The sequence below is a fragment of the Stylophora pistillata genome, chromosome 3, assembly GCF_964205215.1.
Source record: "Stylophora pistillata chromosome 3, jaStyPist1.2, whole genome shotgun sequence".
NCBI lineage: Eukaryota > Metazoa > Cnidaria > Anthozoa > Scleractinia > Pocilloporidae > Stylophora > Stylophora pistillata.
In genome coordinates this window covers 9,248,909-9,265,686 of record NC_142521.1, presented here as the reverse complement: position 1 = coordinate 9,265,686, position 16,778 = coordinate 9,248,909, and the positions used below count along the sequence as shown (strand labels likewise).

Genomic DNA, 16,778 nt, shown 5'->3' with positions numbered 1-16,778 from the left:
ATAAATTAGTGGAATGAAAAGCGTACGTTGATCCCTGCGGGATTTAGACTGCCGGTTTGAAAGATGAGCTTTTGTTCAAGATTTTTACGGCTTTCCGTACTACCTAAGTGTAAGGAAAGACCGCGGATTGCTATATGTTCCTTAGAATGATTAGGTAAATTAAAATGCCTAGCGACTGGTTTCGATGTGTCCTTGTCATTCCTTTCCACGTCTCGAAGGTGTTCTCGGAGTCGGTCACCTAGTCTTCTACCTGTTTCGCCGATGTATATCTTTTTGCAATAAGTGCAAGTTATGCAATAGATTACATTGGCGGAGGTGCACGTGAAGTGATCGGTGATCTTAATGGATCGTTTAGGTCCCGATATTTTATCAGTGTTGTGAATGAAAGGAAACGTTTTGCATCGTGTACGAGCGCATTTAAAAGTGCCTGGTTGGTCATTAGTCTGAAAAGAACTTCTGACCAAAAAATTGCCTATGTTTTTGTCACATATGAATGAAATGAGCGGAGGCTGCAAAAAGATAGTGCTTGTCTCTGGATCGTTTTGAAGTAATTTAAAGTTTTTAAGAATGATGGATTTAACTGCGTGGTTGTGAGCGTGAAACGTGAGAGTGAATGGAATGCGGTCGGAATCTTCCTTATGCGACGTTTGTAGTGCTGAATGTCGATCAATAAGTTGGGCGCGGTGGTAACCCGCTTGAACGAAAGAAGCAGGGTAACCACGTTTATCCAAAAACTGGCACATTGACTCTGATTTGTGGTGGAAATCAGAGTCATTACTACATAAACGACGAAGTCTTAGAAACTGAGAAAAAGGAATGGAATTCTTCACGTGAGATGGATGCGAAGACGAATATAACAAGTAATTATGCGAGTCTGCAGGTTTGTAATACACACTAGTGTATAAACCGTTACCTTCAATTGAAACTTCGATGTCTAAAAAGGATAAATAATTGTCAGAAATTTCCCAGGTATATTTCAGAGCCGGGTGAAAATAATTGACTGCGGTTATGAATTGAGTGAGCTCCTCTCTGGTAGAGGAGGTAGCGCCGATACAGTCGTCGATGTAGCGACCGTAGAGTTCAGGTTTGGACCCGTTGTGTTGGCTGAAAAATTGATTTTCGACAAAACCTACAAAACGATTGGCATAGCTAGGTCCCATTTTGGTTCCCATGGCTACACCATTGGTTTGTTTGAAGAAGTTGTTTCCGAATGAAAAACAATTAATTGAGTGTGAGCACTAGCTCGGCTAAGCGTAGTAGTGTTTCAGATTTAGGTTCCTTATCAGTACGTTGATCAAAAAATGTTTAAGGGCCAGAAGGCCTTCGCCATTAGGAGTTACAGTGTAAAGGGACGTAATATCCGTGGTGAAAAGAAGTTTGTTTTGGCCAGGGAAATTAAAGTCTCGAAAAATTTGAAGAGCTTGTTGGCTGTCTTTAATATGTGATGGTAAAGTTTTGACGATGGGAGCCATAATTTTGTCTAGATAGCTGGAGATAAGTTCGGTAGGGCAACTGCAAGCCGAGACTAATTTATTCTTATTTTTCTCGTTGCCATGTTCCCACCAATAACGTAGCTCCATTTTCTGCCTTCAAAAGCACACACAACCCACCATTCCTCTATTCGCTCCGACGAAGGGCTAACGCTCGAAACGTCAGCTTTTGTAATCGTTACGGTGGCCAATTTACCATTTCAACTTTGTTAATAAATCTTTAATTAACCAAGCTTGCTCGGGACCGTACTGGAAAGATATCGGCCCTCGGTCTTTTTTGTACGGACCTCGCTGCGCTCGGTCCGTACTGTCAAGACCTCGGGCCGATATTATTCTCCCAGTACGGCCCTCGCGCTTGGTTAATAAGATATATGTATCACTTTGACAGAATTGACCATTAGTCGGGGTCTCTTCTCAGCATGGTCTCTAATCCATGGATTGACAGCGGGCTCAAATTACCGCAAGGCACAATCTGTGTTGAACTGATTGTACTAACAGGTTTTCACACCTCTTAAAATGTTTGACAATCCCCTGTTGCCTTCGAGAGAGGTGGGGGGAAAGGCCGAAATGCAGTGATATTATATCGCTCGCTGTGGGACTACATAGACTACCTTGTAACGAGAAAAGTTTTCATTTCCTCAGTCTCCTTGGTCAGAACCGACGATTATGAGCTTTTTAAATGCTAAATCGCCCGCTATGGGTGTCATCATCAAAATGTAGACCAATCCCATTCAATCTTGGTCAACACCTAAATCCTAGTAGCCCTTGAGTTCTCCTGTATTAAAAATTAGATGGCTAAATTTCGATAGTGTGCGTAAAATCAAACAACTGAAAGATGTTGTCGATTAGACAATTTTCAAATAGTCTTGACGTAACCTAGTAACCCTCCCTCGACGTAGGTATTCAGTGTTCTACTGATTGACCCTTTGTAGTCCCCAAAACTGTATGCTCTAAAACAATTCTAACCCCACAAAGAAGTACCCTCGTTACGTTCAAATACCCGCCTTAACTTGTTCATCAGTCTGCCTCTTTTTTATAATCTTTTTTTATAGGAGTGTCTAATTTATGGGATGAGTCTGAACGTTCTTTTTTTTTCTTTTTTTTTTTTTTTTTTGCAATTTGAGCGTAGAAACGTTCTTTCGTGAAACATGTTCTTGAAGTTGTGAGGTACAGTATTTTGCTAAATCAGTTCGGACGTGACCAGACTAAGTTCGACCGAAAGTGTGATGTATAAAAGGCCCTTATGCATTGGAGTTAGTTGTCCTGTCAGACCACAGTTTTACATTTATCTTCTTTTACCCTTATTGAAACTTCTCACGAAAAAAGAGCAAACTAAAGACGTTCTTGACTGACTCTCAGTCAGGGTATGTTCCTAGTATGTCCTAAAAAAATTTCTTCATCCCAGCCTGAACTTTCTTATTAAAATGGTTAGTATAAATAAAGAATGTAACTCGTTGGCTGTATGTCAATGAGTTAGTCATTAAAGTGACAATCAGAGCAGTTGTGATCACTTGAATCACTCGTGCGTGTCCAAACCGGTTACGTTTGTATAGTATTAAATATATTAAACCAGTAGTTTCACTAGCAACCTTTGTGGCTTCCCTTGGTGTTGATGTATGGGATCCCATGAAAATGGGTTCCCACTCCACTGATGAGCAAACTCGTGATCAGTGGGTAAAAAAGGAACAAAGCGTATGCAAGGGTGGGAATGAGTGTGTAAAATGAACATAAAAGTTAGGTGTTAAAATTGAGGGAGCGACTTCTGTAACAACAGCACGCTCCTAAACTCAATTTAAAATTGTAAAAAATATATGTTATATATTATTATTAAAATATAAAAAAATAAATAAATAAATAAATAAGTAAATAAAATCAAAAATAAAGAGTGTAACTCGTTGGCTGTATGTCAATGAGTTAGTCACTAAAGTGACAATCAGAGCAGTTGTGATCACTTGAATCACTCGTGCGTGTCCAAACCGGTTACGACTCGCGAGAATATCAGACTCTCGTTGGAATGTACTGGGCTGTTCAAAACAAATGGCTTTTTTATAGCCAGGAACGAGCCAAGAACAATACAAGAAATTCTGTGTGGCCAAGAGGCCATGGATGTGCAAGCATCCGTGTAGTGCTTTCGAATTTACTAGCATGACTCTGAATTTACAGTTACCACCACTCGAAGGAAATCATTACCCTTTGTAGCACTGGTCTATTGAATAAAAACAGTTCTCAATTGTTCTTCTCATTAGCATTTAGTGACAAACTTACTCATATACAATGAATATATGAAGTTCATATATTTTGAACTGCGGTATTAGATACGTATGATGCACGATCCTCGCAGTAGAGAGCGCTAGTTATGGAATAGCGAAAATCAGTTTCGATATTCCATAACTAGCGCTCTCTACTGCGAGGATCGTGCATCATACGCAAACTTACTCATGATTTCAAAAGCTCCTGTAATATGTTCTAATAAATATTAAGAAAGAAAAAAAAACACAGGAAAACCGAATTTCAAACTCCTGTCGCGAATACTTGAAGCCTATTAACGGAGATTCATTCTTCAATATTTTACTAACAGCCAACAATTTGATACCTTAATTCCCTTAGCAATCATGAAAGAAAATAACTTGGTATTGTGAACCCTCATAACATTCCCGCTGTAACTAAGTAGCCAAAGCACCAACACTATCTGTGTCCTTTTTTTTCGGCAGAGCTTTTGCGTGCTTTTCACTAAGTAAATATTCAGTTTGATATATCAATATGGAAATAAATTATTTGTTTACAGCCCCGTATTGGATTTCGTTCCGGTCTCAAAGTCGATAGACTTTCTATCAAATAGCAATCAAAGATGCAGTTGTTTCTAGGTTACCTTCAAAGCTCAAATTAATAAAATCGTAAAGTTTCATAGGTAGATAGATTCCGACTGTAAACTTGGTTATCAATGATAAAATAACCTCCGGGCACAGCGCTCCATCATCTAAAGGGTGGCGACATGAAAAGGCTCTATATTTAGAAATAGTGCCACTTAAGATCAATACCAAACACAATAACATGAAGGCTAGCGCTGTAGATAGGAAAGGCCATTCATTGTTGTTGCACATGTTGAGAACGCTTGCCCTTTTTGAGGTGTTGTAGGTGAGATGCCCTCCTCCTTCGTCTCTTATCAGAACCATAGCTATTTCTGAAATGATAAAGGTGACACTCACAAAGAAAGTTACTACGAGGGCCAGGTGAGAGCGATATCCCCCATAAAAACAACTATGCCACCAGAGCATGGCAGGCCCAAACAATCCCAGCGTCAGTGCTGCAGACACTCGCAAGTTAATCAACAATTCTTGGTTGGTTTCTGTCGCTGGATCTTCAGGAGCGCTTGAGACTATGATAATAGCCGTTAGGTTAAAAGTTTGGAAGAACATTATAGAAACGAATAGAATCCTGAAAAAATCACAGGGCTCTTTGGATTGAGCCGAGAATCCGTCTCACCACTGCATAACATCCATGAGAAGAAGTGTACCTTGGCAGGCACATTGGCAAATGACTAAGGCTTTTCCTTTCCGTAGGAACTTGTACTTTGCTTTGTCTTTGACACAGATCAGGAACAATCGTGCGTTAAAGAAGACAGCGGACAAATCGAGAAGTCTTGAAATCATCACGAGAAGTGACCAACTCATAATCAAAAAGCTCTGTTTCCTTCGACTTGGATGTGATTTAAAGCGGAAAGAATGCCAAAGAGAACACCATGCCGGAACAGCAAAACGTACAAATTATCGTTGATTATGTTGTTGGAACCATGTCACACAAGATATGACCTTCAGCCAATTCTGCGATATGATTGGTTTAGACAAAACCAACGCAAACTGATGTAGCCGATGGAGGATTGGGACGATTCTTCTTCTTCCTTGCTTTGTTGTAATGCAAAGAGGACGGCACTACAGAGTTAACAACACATTTCAGACATCACTGACTTATTTATTTCTGTATTACAAATCTAAATTTCGTCAGACATATCATCTCCGTTCTTGGACCCCGCTGTGTTGCATGTGCACGTATTCTGCTCGTAGGTTTTGCTGTCAAATTCTATCCTTTTCCAGTGAGATGTCTAAAAGATACCTCGTGGAAGGTAGCAACCGATGAAAACTAATTTTTACTCCACTTTCGTCTGCAATTTCCACATGAATGTTGAAGGGAATGTCTCACATGAAGTGGCTCTGCAAGAATTTCTGGGAACATATTTTGACCAGCTGAAACCACCAGCTGTTTCTCTGCTTGATTTGAAGGGCGCCCTCTTGTTTTTTCACACAGTCAAGGGCAGTCTTGTTAACGATGACATGTCCACAAAAAAGATCGTTTGAGGTCGAAATAACTTGTCATACCATTATGCCAGTATGTGGTACCTTTAAGCTATTCAACCGTAACCGTATGCTATTGGCTCATTCAGCAATGCCACTTTATCATACCCCCATGCCATTTGATTGCACCTCATAACATTTGATCCCCTCTAAATGTAAGGCTCTTAAATCTTGAGTGTGTAATTGTTAAATATATGTCACTGAATCACAAATTCAGTGTTTATGACAGCAATTTCCATGACATAGCATCAGTCAAGTCAAGACGGAAATTATATTGCGATTAAGATCTCGATTTCAGAGTGAAAATTTTGGACCTCCATTTTCCACAGCACAATGCCTCCTAAGCATGAGTAAAATTTTTTCAATTAAATTTAGTACGCTACAATACCAAGAATGGAGGAATTGTCTCAGATTGAATACGCGTGCCAAAATTTCCACTTCACCGTTGCCACTTTCTTTGCTCGGTAGGTAGGGGGGAAAGAGTCGGTGAAGACCTACTGCTTTGTTCGATTTTGTGAGGGGGTATATTTCCCCGCTTTTTGTTCATGGCGCGACCACAGATACTCTCCGAGTAAAATAAAAAAGCATACAACTATCGTTCCTCCTAATACTAAGAAAAGGCCACCAAAATTTACGGGCCTCATCTCTTCAGCGTTTTTAGATGTTCGACTGGTAAAAAAACAGCCTCCTCTAAACCATTTTCCTTTCAGTTTCCAAAAGTAGTCTTTTCTTTGGTATTTGAGCAGCAGATTTGATACCGGATCCCTCCACTTCGAGTTTCTTGGAAATGCTAGGCCGTATGGTGCATTGAATATTGGTTTCCCTACTACTTTGAACGAACATCCGGGCATCTTGGAAGCTCCAAGGTCAATGAATGGTGAATCGTATATGAAGGCTTTAATTTCCCTTGAATGGAAAAAGAGAAAATCTGTGAGAACCGTGATCAAACTGGAAGATAAGATCATTTTGTGTTTCATTGTTGACTCAGAAAGATAAGAAAATAAATTATCGTAACAAATCTAGTGATCGATCTGATTGTGCGGGTGAAACCGAAGTCCCAGGAAGGAATGTTGTCGCTAGCGGTGATAAACCTAAGCGGAAGTCTGCATCAGAGGCGAGACTTTCGCTAAGGTTCACAAAACGTCATTCATCACAACTGGCAACAGTCCTTCTCGGGACTGCCCTCACACCCAGAGAGGAGGCTAGATAGAAAACTCGTGATAAAAGAAAACCCGTGCATAAAGGAATTATAACAGCAGTGTACTATTTGGATTGACTAAAAGAGATTAATATGAGTTATCCAGAAGTAACAGTACTGGCATAGGAAAAATGTCTCGTAGATGTATGAAAAACTATACACCGTAGAATAAATTTTCTAACTGGGCAGTAGGACTCATAAATGATTCAGTTCTTGGGAAACCACGATAAACTGCTTTACATGGGAAAATCCACAGAATTGACCATTAAATTGCCTTTCTGCAGTCCTCCATTCAGATTCGTAAAAACGCAGCACATCCTATACTAGGTTAATCCTGGTATAAGGAACGTCACTATTCTGTAGCAAGGCAACAGGAAAGATATAAGGGTTCTTGGTATCCAAACGTTTTTACCATTAGCTTTATCAGGTCGCTTTACTTAAGAAATGGTTAGCGTGCAGCGTGCAACCATCGAGTTATGGATGCACGTAGGAGGTTGCTAAGCGGCTCAAGAAGCGTAAGAGTCGCACGAGGAGATAGCCGAGTGCGACTCTAGCTAACCCTTTCTTTCATAACATTGACTCTTTCAAACATCTTTCGTTTCGTGTGTAAATATTTATTGAAATTCGTTCTATTTACATGAAGGCAAAAGCACAATCAACGCGCGAAAATGTACATTCAAAAACTGGCAAAGCGACACAGCAACAATTTTTTTGAACCATCGCGGTGAGATGGTTTGCGTTTTTTCGATCTCGGACTAACATAACATTGACATATTGTAGCAAAAGAGTTTTCTTTTATTTACAAATCTTACGTGACCAGAAAAAACAAGCGCGCACGGAAAAGTAGTCTTTACGTTTACTCACGTCAGCAGCGAACACCCATGGGCAAATGCTGGACGTTGAATTCACCAATTAGAGCGCACACTTTACTTTAGTTATGTTATAGGACCCATTTATTCTTATTGCTAGAGCTGGATTCACAACCACATCTAAGAAATGCGTCCATCATAAATCAGAAATCTGAGAGGATTAATACTCACCCTTTCTTTAGTTTCTCGAGGCCCTCGTTGTAGTTCTTCACAGCGTGGGGAATCATGTTTCTTCCTATTTTTTTGTATGCAGGGTCATCACTAATTGTAAACAACGATAGTGTACTACCACGAACAGTGGTAAATGTGAAGCCTGGTGGAGGATCCTGAAACTGCAAAACATGTGGAAAAAGTTGCAGCACTTTTCTAAAGGTACTGAAAATATCATTATCTACAACCTAATCTAACTTGTCTAACGCTTGAGCTTCCCAAAATTGTTTTTCTCAATATTGAAGTCCGGGGCTCCATGATGGTTGCTACGTTAGCTAAGGAAAACACAAGTTAACAAAATCTCACAAAGTCTTATCTCATCGTATTTTTTAACTTATCCTTACATGGCTTGAAGCCAGGAATTCATTTCATTTCAAATGTGGAAAAACATTCACCATGAGCTGCATTCAGTACTTTAGTCTCATTTACCTTAGGATCGTTAATCCCTGTGACAGGGGATTCTCCATCCAGCTGTACAAGGGTTGCCGCTAATTGAGCTGTATATGTTGTAATTATTATCAATGTCGAGAAGGAAAACACAGCTGTGGTAAATCTTGCACTAATGCTCTGAGGCTTATTGCCTTCCAACTCAAGTTTCACCACGTTACTCCAAATGTAAGACATGCATGTTGCCAAGCTGAATCTTGTTTCCTTTTTTGCAAAGATTATTCGTTTCCGACCCAGTCTTTCCAAGAGCCATACTGTTGCAAATATGCCATTGACGGTAACTAAAACGACAATCCACAAGACTTTGTCAAACGGTGCGAGGAACCCGAAATGCAAACTCACACTTACTGGAGTGACAGATGTGAGAAGCTTTGTTTCCCCGTGAAGAAATGGATAAGAAAAGTCCACATACTTCGCCCTTATGCTCGTTATTGTCAACGTTGAAAGAGCCATGTCAGCTTTGTTAGAAAGCAAATCGCCAATCATCCCATCCCATTGCTTGGATGTAGCATTGTAATTCCCAAACACTCCGTCCCTGACCAAATACATCTCCACCAAAACAGGTAAGTCTTTTTCAAGCCATTTCAGGAGATCTATGAGATAGCCAATACAACAGCACTTGATTGGTTCATTCTGCTCGGAGTTGTTATCGTATTGCTTGTATTTTGTGCAGGGGTAACTCAAAACACACTCGCCAAATGTAGACACATCTTCCTTACTTATCATCAACATTGGTTCTTCTTCAACGACCACCACTCGAAGTACTTCCTTTTGATCACGAACATTGGCCATCCATAATGACCTTTGAAAACTGACTCGATGGCCTGATGCAGAGCCCACGGTGACCCATGCCACTTCCCCTGAGCTTGATGAGTTGCCTTGGAATTTGTTGATGATATCATAACTAGCAGCCACTCGGTTCCCTTCCTCGTCGAACTGGATCCATCCTGTTTTTCCCAAGAACGCCTGATCCAGCATATTTCTGGAGTGTCAAAGAACAACAGATTTTTGAGACAAACGCAGTATGAATATACCAACCTAGTGGCTTTAGGTCAAATAAGGAATGGAATCATAGCTCGTTTCATTATATTCTTTTTTTTTCCACTCCCATTTCTTTTCTTTGGGCCCAAATGTTAGACTAAGTTATCGAACCTTTGCATCGGTTTTCTTCTCTGTGTGGAAATCCCAGTTCTCAAAATTCACTTTCTAGTAACCTTAAAATGTTCTTTACTTAAAGTTCCCCGGAACCTAATTTCTTCTTAGATTGACATTTTCAGCTAAAGCAGAAAAGGGGTCGGTTTTTCGAGTTATCCGTTAGAGTATTGGTTACCCCGGGCACCACGTGATTTCGTTTCATTCTTTTCTCATAGGTGGCTCATAAGCTTTAAATTTGTCAAGTACAAGGGTATCATGATATTTCAGGCAAAAGAGCGTTGTCAAGTAAATAATAGGCGAAAATCAAATACTAATTTACGTAAGCTATTCTTTATCCATTTCATCATTTTCTTGCATGCAAAGTTATTCACAATAAGAACAATTACACTAGTTGCTTATAGCAAGAGTGTATTATGCCAAGAAACTGAATCCCCCCCCCACCCCACCCAAGGAAACGTATTCCTTTCAGGTCTTTCTTTTAGATCCCACCTGTCTTTGTGGTGAATCTATAAATTACCTACCCTGTTTCGCAAAGTTTGCTTATATCGTTTAATTTCGGTTCCTGTTCGTCCTTCCCAAAACTCCTGAGTAACATACGAGATACTTGGGAAGATCGTTCATTAAACCACTAATACGTATACTTTGTGCCTGATAATAGCTTGACAGTTTTTGAATTTTAGATAAGGTTTGCAACTCCGGCTAAATATCATACTGGACGAATATGAGTAAATGCTTAGCCGCTTCTCTCAAACTTGCATACGTTAAATGTTTACTTTTAATCTACCTTTTTGCTTCACAAGCAAATATTTCATCGTTCAGCCAGCATCATGCTGGCATCATTCGCCCTTCCGTTTAGCTTCTTTTAAGTTGCACTCACCTGAATAGTTCAAACTGGTCGGTAACTTTTGGGCTGACGGATCCAGGATTGCCAGATTTATTATGGTAGTTGGTTGGGTAAAGCGAGCCATTGAGAAGGAGCAATGCATCTTGCACCCAGTACCTTCTATCAAATTTTGAACGTAAGCCAAACATATTTATAGGAAGGTATTCCACATTCTCAGTGCTCTGTTCCTCCACTCGCAGAAACAGCCAATGAAATTGCACAGGCTTAATATTGACGGTGTAAATAGATTCTAGAAGCAACGACGCCTCGTGCTCACTGCAGTCCATTACAACTAAAATGGAGTTGTAGTTTTTGACGATTTGGAAAATTTCTGACATCATTCTGATAATCCCAACCAGTGTATCCTTAACCTGCAATTGTGCAAAGCTTGAGGAAATATAAGATCTCTTTGCTCTCGTTTTAATCTTTCTCAAACTTTCTGACCTGTGAAAACTGGAGGTGAACACTGCAACATGTTGACAGCCGAGTTCATCAGCAATGTTAAAGGCAATGTTAATGTGGTCCGTAAGTCTGGATGGGCTGAGATTAAGGTAAAGCTGGCCCTATAGGAAAAGTGTGTTGAGAACCCAATATTTAAAATTGCTTTTGCAAATATGACTTCTTCGAGTGGTCAAGAAGGAATTTAGTACAAAACCTAAAAACTGCCAACCGTCCTCTATTTAATGCTGGTCATCGGAGTTTTGTACATGGTACTGCTTGACTACCAATATTGCAAGATGGGGGGGGGGGGCACTGGGGGATATGTTTTATGGAAATTGGTTGCCTCTGACTGTTGTTATTTCTGAAATAGACGTTTCGGCTAATGTTTAAGCCTTCATCGGTGATATGAAAAACGAAGATCGTTATCATACGCTATTTAAAGTTAAAACGTGACGTGAAGCTTGCGAGCGTAACTATGTATTTGATACTCGCGCGAGGTCTTTATAGGCTTCTGGAAGTACGATGTGATCGTTCCCAGCATTCGGACCCAAGTAGAGTGCCAGGCTTCAAAGAAAAGTCTCTCGTGGTAATTAGTTTCGAAACCAACGACCCTGACGTTTGTAAAATCGATGTTATGGTCGAAAAGGTGGACATGGTTTGCGACTTTGGAGTTTAAGTCAAAACCTGCAACTGCCTTTTTGTGCTCCGCAATTCTGGTCTTTAATGATCTTTCTGTTTGGCCATAGTACTTAAAATTACACTGTGTGCAATTGATTTTGTACACCATGCCTGACTTTTGGCGGTCAGGTTCGTCTAGCTCCTTGGGGCGTGGAAAAAGGCTGTTGATTGTTTGTTGTGATTTGTAGGCTAATTTCACCTTTTGTTTTTTCAATACGCGACTTATCTTCTCTGAAACACCCTGTACATACGGCAGCACTACAAAGCCATTGAAATTGGTTTGGGCGGGTTGTTTAAATAACACTCTCACAGTTCCGTATAAAAGGCATTGGATAATTGTTATCTTGCAGAACGGCCTTTACTCGTTGTATTTCTTCCCGTCTACCTTTATTGGTAGAAGGAATGTTGTTTTCCAGTAAGGTGTTGACAAAGGATCTTTTATGGCACATAGGATGACAGGAAAAGAAATCAAGATAACGGTCGGTATGTGTTGGTTTTCTATAAACATCCATCTGAATTTTTGTGTCGCGTCTACTTGTTATGGTGTCTATTAAAGGCAAGCCTTGTCCGTTGGTGTTTTCTAATTCTAAAGTAAACTGTGTGTTCGGGTTAATTGAGTCCAAATGTTTGTGGAAATTGTCGACTTGATCCTTTTTGATACAAGAGTGACTATCGTCAACATACCTAAACCACCATTTGGGAGGGTACGGGAACGTGGAGATCGCCGTTTCCTCAATTTCTTCCATAACCAAGTCGGCTAAAACAGGACTAATGGGAGAACCCATGGCGCATCCAAAAATCTGTTTGTAGTGGTCGCCATCATATTTAAAATAATTGTGGTTGAGGACAAATTCTGAAAGTCTCAAAATGTTGTAAACAGAATCACTGGTAAGTTCTGCTAGATTCTGGTCTCGTTGTAGTCTCTCCTTTGTTATTGTGAGGGCTAAGTCCACAGGTATGGAGGTGAGCAGAGACTTCATATCGAAGGAGACCATGACCTCACCGCTGGAGATGGTAAGCTGTTTTATTTGTTGCGTGAAAACGGAACTGTTTTGGACTGTGTAGGTATTCTTTCTCGGCAGAGGTGACAGGACTGAAACTAGATATTTGGAGACCGTATAAGTCGGGCTACAGATACTGCTAGTGATGGGTCGCAATGGCCTTCCAGGTTTGTGAATTTTCGGAAGACCTTAAAAAGATGCTGGCGTTGAATTACCGCAGTGTAGTTTTCTGTATAAATTTGGGCCAATTTGCGGTGCTATGCCGTTATTCCCGTTTTTGATAGTAAGGAGGATTTTGCTAAGATCTTTTTCAACACTTGTTGTGGGGTTCAATCGCTTAACCGTTAATTTCAGGTACGTTTTTGTGTCGTTTAATAAAACGGCGACTTTCTCTTTGTACTCATCACTATCCATCACAACTGTGGATCTTCCTTTATCGGCTGGTAGGATCTTCCGACAGTCTCATCCTTTCTAAGGTTTTGTAGCGCTTTCTCCTGCTCTTTCGATATATTGGCTGTCGTGGGTACTTTGCAGTTCTTAAGAATATTCGTAACAGAAACGCGTATTGTGTTTTAGCCGACTAGTTGGGACCGAAAATGCTATTTTCAACTGAAGATAAGATTTTTGCGATGGGAATTTTCTAAAATTTTCACTACAAGGCTAAATAACACTACAAGGCTTGCCTTTTTTAGACACCATAACAAGTAGACGCGACACAAAAATTCAGATGGATGTTTATAGAAAACCGACACATACCGACCGTTATCTCGATTTCTTTGCCTGTCATCCCATGTGCCATAAAAGATCCGTTGTCAACACCTTACTGTAAAACAACATTCCTTCTACCAATAAAGGTAGACGGGAAGAAATACAACGAGTAAAGGCCGTTCTGCAAGATAACAATTATCCAATGCCTTTTATACGGAACTGCGAGAGTGTTATTTAAACAACCCGCCCAAACCAATTTCAATGGCTTTGTAGTGCTGCCGTATGTACAGGGTGTTTCAGAGAAGATAAGGCGCATATTGAAACAACAAACCGTGAAAGTAGCCTACAAACCACAACAAACAATCAACAGCCTTTTTCCACGCCCCAAGGAGCTAGACGAACCTGACCACCAGAAGTCAGGCATGGTGTACAAAATGAATTGCACACAGTGTAATTTTAAGTACTATGGCCAAACAGAAAGATCATTAAAGACCAGAATTGTGGAGCCCAAAAAGGCAGTTACAGGTTTTGACTTAAACTCCAAAGTCGCAAGCCATGTCCACCTTTTCGACCATAACATGGATTTTACAAACGTCAGGGTCGTTGGTTTCGAAACTAATTACCACGAGAGACTTTTCCTCGAAGCCTGGCACTCTACTTGGATCCGAATGCTGGGAACGATCACATCGTACTTCCAGAAGCCTATAAAGACCTCGCGCGAGCATCAAATACATAGTTACGCGCGCAAGCTTCGCGTCACGTTTTAACTTTAAATAGCGTATGATAACGATCTTCGTTTTTCATATCACCGATGAAGGCTTAAACATTAGCCGAAACGTCTATTTCAGAAATAACAACAGTCAGAGGCAACCAATTACCATAAAACTCAGGCCATCTCCTGACTAATGGGGGATGCTTTGTGTAGATTACATGGTGAACAATTAACTCCTATTGTGTTAACATATCTCAGCTGCCTTTTCAAATTGTTGTAGGTCGAGGGTTAGGGAGAAAATTTGCGAGTGACAAAGAAATCAAAGAGTGTCCTTTTTAGCACACGATACAGACATGGAGGCGCTTCTGTCTTAACCGGAATGACGTTTACATCCATTCTCTTTTTATCTACATGTATATGATATACGAAATATATATAAATATACATAAAATGAGAAGAATAGGAGAGCGATCTTCGCAGTAACGAACACTGCCTAAGCAGTAGTGAAAATGAGGCCTGAAAAAAGTTTCAGGCCTGCACGGGATGCGAACCAATGACCTCTGCGATACCGGTGCAGGGCTCTACCAACTGAGCAAACAAGCCAACTGGCACCTGGTTATTATGATGGTTCGTAATAAACCCTTGAAGTGATGAGTCAATGTCATTTTCACTACTTCTTAAGTAGTGTTCCTTGTTGCGAAGATCGCTCTCATCTCGTTTTTTAACCGCAGTTCAAATATATGACTTTCATATATTCACCAACGTTTATACATAAAATGTTCAGAATCAGGTACCTGATAATCATCCTGCCTGAAAATACTTATGAATGGAACCATCAACGGTCCAAGCATGCTTGCAGATAGCCTGTCAATTAATTTGTTACCAGAGCCTATAACAGCCTTAGTTTCATCGAATCCTCGAGTTGTTCTAGAAATATTTTCGGCAACTTTCAGAGCGTCGTAAACACTAAGGTTTCCAGCAGGAAATTTGACAACATCTATGTCCAGGTTTGCACGCCATTGTGATAAGTCAAGCGTGTGACTTGAAAGCACGGTGACTCGAGGCAGCGCTCCAGGTCGCACGGGCTCATAACAACTGGTTATCTTCGTAGTATTGATGTGATATACTAGTAAAATTGAAGCTAAGTAGTAAACACCCATTTTTAAACTCATCTTTCTAGTCTCGGTGCATAAACGAGGTTCAGCTTCAAGGATTATAGTTCTGAGACAGCACAAGAAGTAGAATAATCATCGATATTGCTGTAGCTACAAAACAAGCGAACCTATTAAGTAACTGACCACAATTATGAGGCCTTTCATTTTTGGGAGGGACAATAAAAATGAAGGCTACCTGCTACTTACGTCACTCTTATGTAAACAGCTGAGTTTTGAAGAACGTGACCATATCCTAACTCAAACGTCAGATTAAATGTCTCCATAATTCTCACATTTCAGGAACAGAGAGACACAATGTTGTAAAATAGTTCAAAAAGCGTCACATTTCGATGCTAAGTTGATAAGTTGTTGACAACAACACGACCGAAATATACTTCGTGCTGAGACATTATTGAATAAACACACTCTTCACCTGTTTCATTATACTTCCTGTCCTCTCTGTCCGATTGCTGAGTTAACAGTTCCAATTTTAGTTTAAACTCACAGTTTTGATGTTGCTAACATATGATCACCATCTTAATTGCCTTCTAGGTTATCGCGAGAAAGTGCCCTTAGCGAGAAGTTTTTTCTTTGTTAAATGTGGGGATGTGTCCACCGAAAGAGTTATTTCAGTTTGTATCGATTGAACCTGTTGGTAATTACTTTTCTAGATCCTATGGTGCGCCTAAACGGAATAAACTTCATTTCGTTTTGTAGATGAAGCTCAATGTTTTGTAAAGAAAAAGACGAGTTAACTTTCAACTAATAACAGTGTTCCATTCTTTAAGAGAATGTTAAAATGGAACTTACGTATGCAGCATAATATGTGATGCGCTGGAATAGATGGGACACATTCCTTTCTAAGTTCAAGATTACGAAAGGTTCTTGAAAGTTGGTGGTGTAATTCTCAGATAAAGGCTATCTTAATCTTACAAATTACCGTAGAACCCCGCTAACTCGAGCCCAGTTAATTCAAACTCCAAGTTAACTCTGAATAATTTTACTTTCCCTTGGCTGAAATTTACTCTGATAACTCGAACTATTAGTAAAAACGTCGGTTAATACCTGTTAATGTCATAACATAGCCGATTGACACGTCCCAATATTTGAACGCGATTAATACGAACGTGACAGCATTACGAAAACATAATATATTAAGCTAACCTTCCCAGCGAAAGATTCTCATTAAAAAAAACTCTTAAAAACAAACAGTATCCCAACTTGACCGTTGAATGTTCAAGAATGGCAAAAACAGATCTATACTTCATGGCTGAATCATGCCATATAGACGACAAAATGGCCAACAATATCTCCGAAAAACACGATTCCTCATTAAAAACTAACAGAATGAATTGGAATTCAGCACCAATCCCGATAACTCGAAACAATAACAAAAAAAGGAATTACAAAGGACCAGTTGTATCACTAAAAGGGAATATTTAAATACTTACGGGCTGTGTTCTGGGTTTACTAATGTCGCATC

General features: G+C 40.0%; 1 protein-coding gene and 1 pseudogene across 1 annotated transcript; both read right to left on the bottom strand.

Moving 5' to 3' along the window:
• Positions 1–3,638: 3,638 nt before the first annotated feature.
• LOC148734430 (glutamate receptor ionotropic, NMDA 1-like) lies at positions 3,639–15,426 on the bottom strand. Its single transcript, XM_088755046.1, has 5 exons — positions 14,936–15,426; positions 10,596–11,164; positions 8,546–9,545; positions 8,078–8,238; positions 3,639–6,745 (listed from the first exon to the last, which is right to left on the bottom strand). The coding sequence occupies exons 1-5, from the start codon at positions 15,311–15,313 to the stop codon at positions 6,334–6,336; spliced, it is 2,520 nt and encodes an 839-aa protein (XP_088611172.1). The 5' UTR covers positions 15,314–15,426; the 3' UTR covers positions 3,639–6,333.
• Positions 12,108–13,083, bottom strand: LOC148734431 (uncharacterized; annotated as a pseudogene).
• Positions 15,427–16,778: the final 1,352 nt, after the last annotated feature.

Coding starts and splice junctions, on each gene's coding strand:
- LOC148734430 (XM_088755046.1), bottom strand. CDS start 15,313: ATGAGTTTAAAAATGGGTGTTTACTACTTAGCTTCAATTTTACTAGTA. Junction 9,546..10,595: donor GACCAGTTTGAACTATTCAG/GTGAGTGCAACT, acceptor TTGACACTCCAG/AAATATGCTGGATCAGGCGT. Junction 8,239..8,545: donor CAGGGATTAACGATCCTAAG/GTAAATGAGACT, acceptor CATGTTTTGCAG/TTTCAGGATCCTCCACCAGG.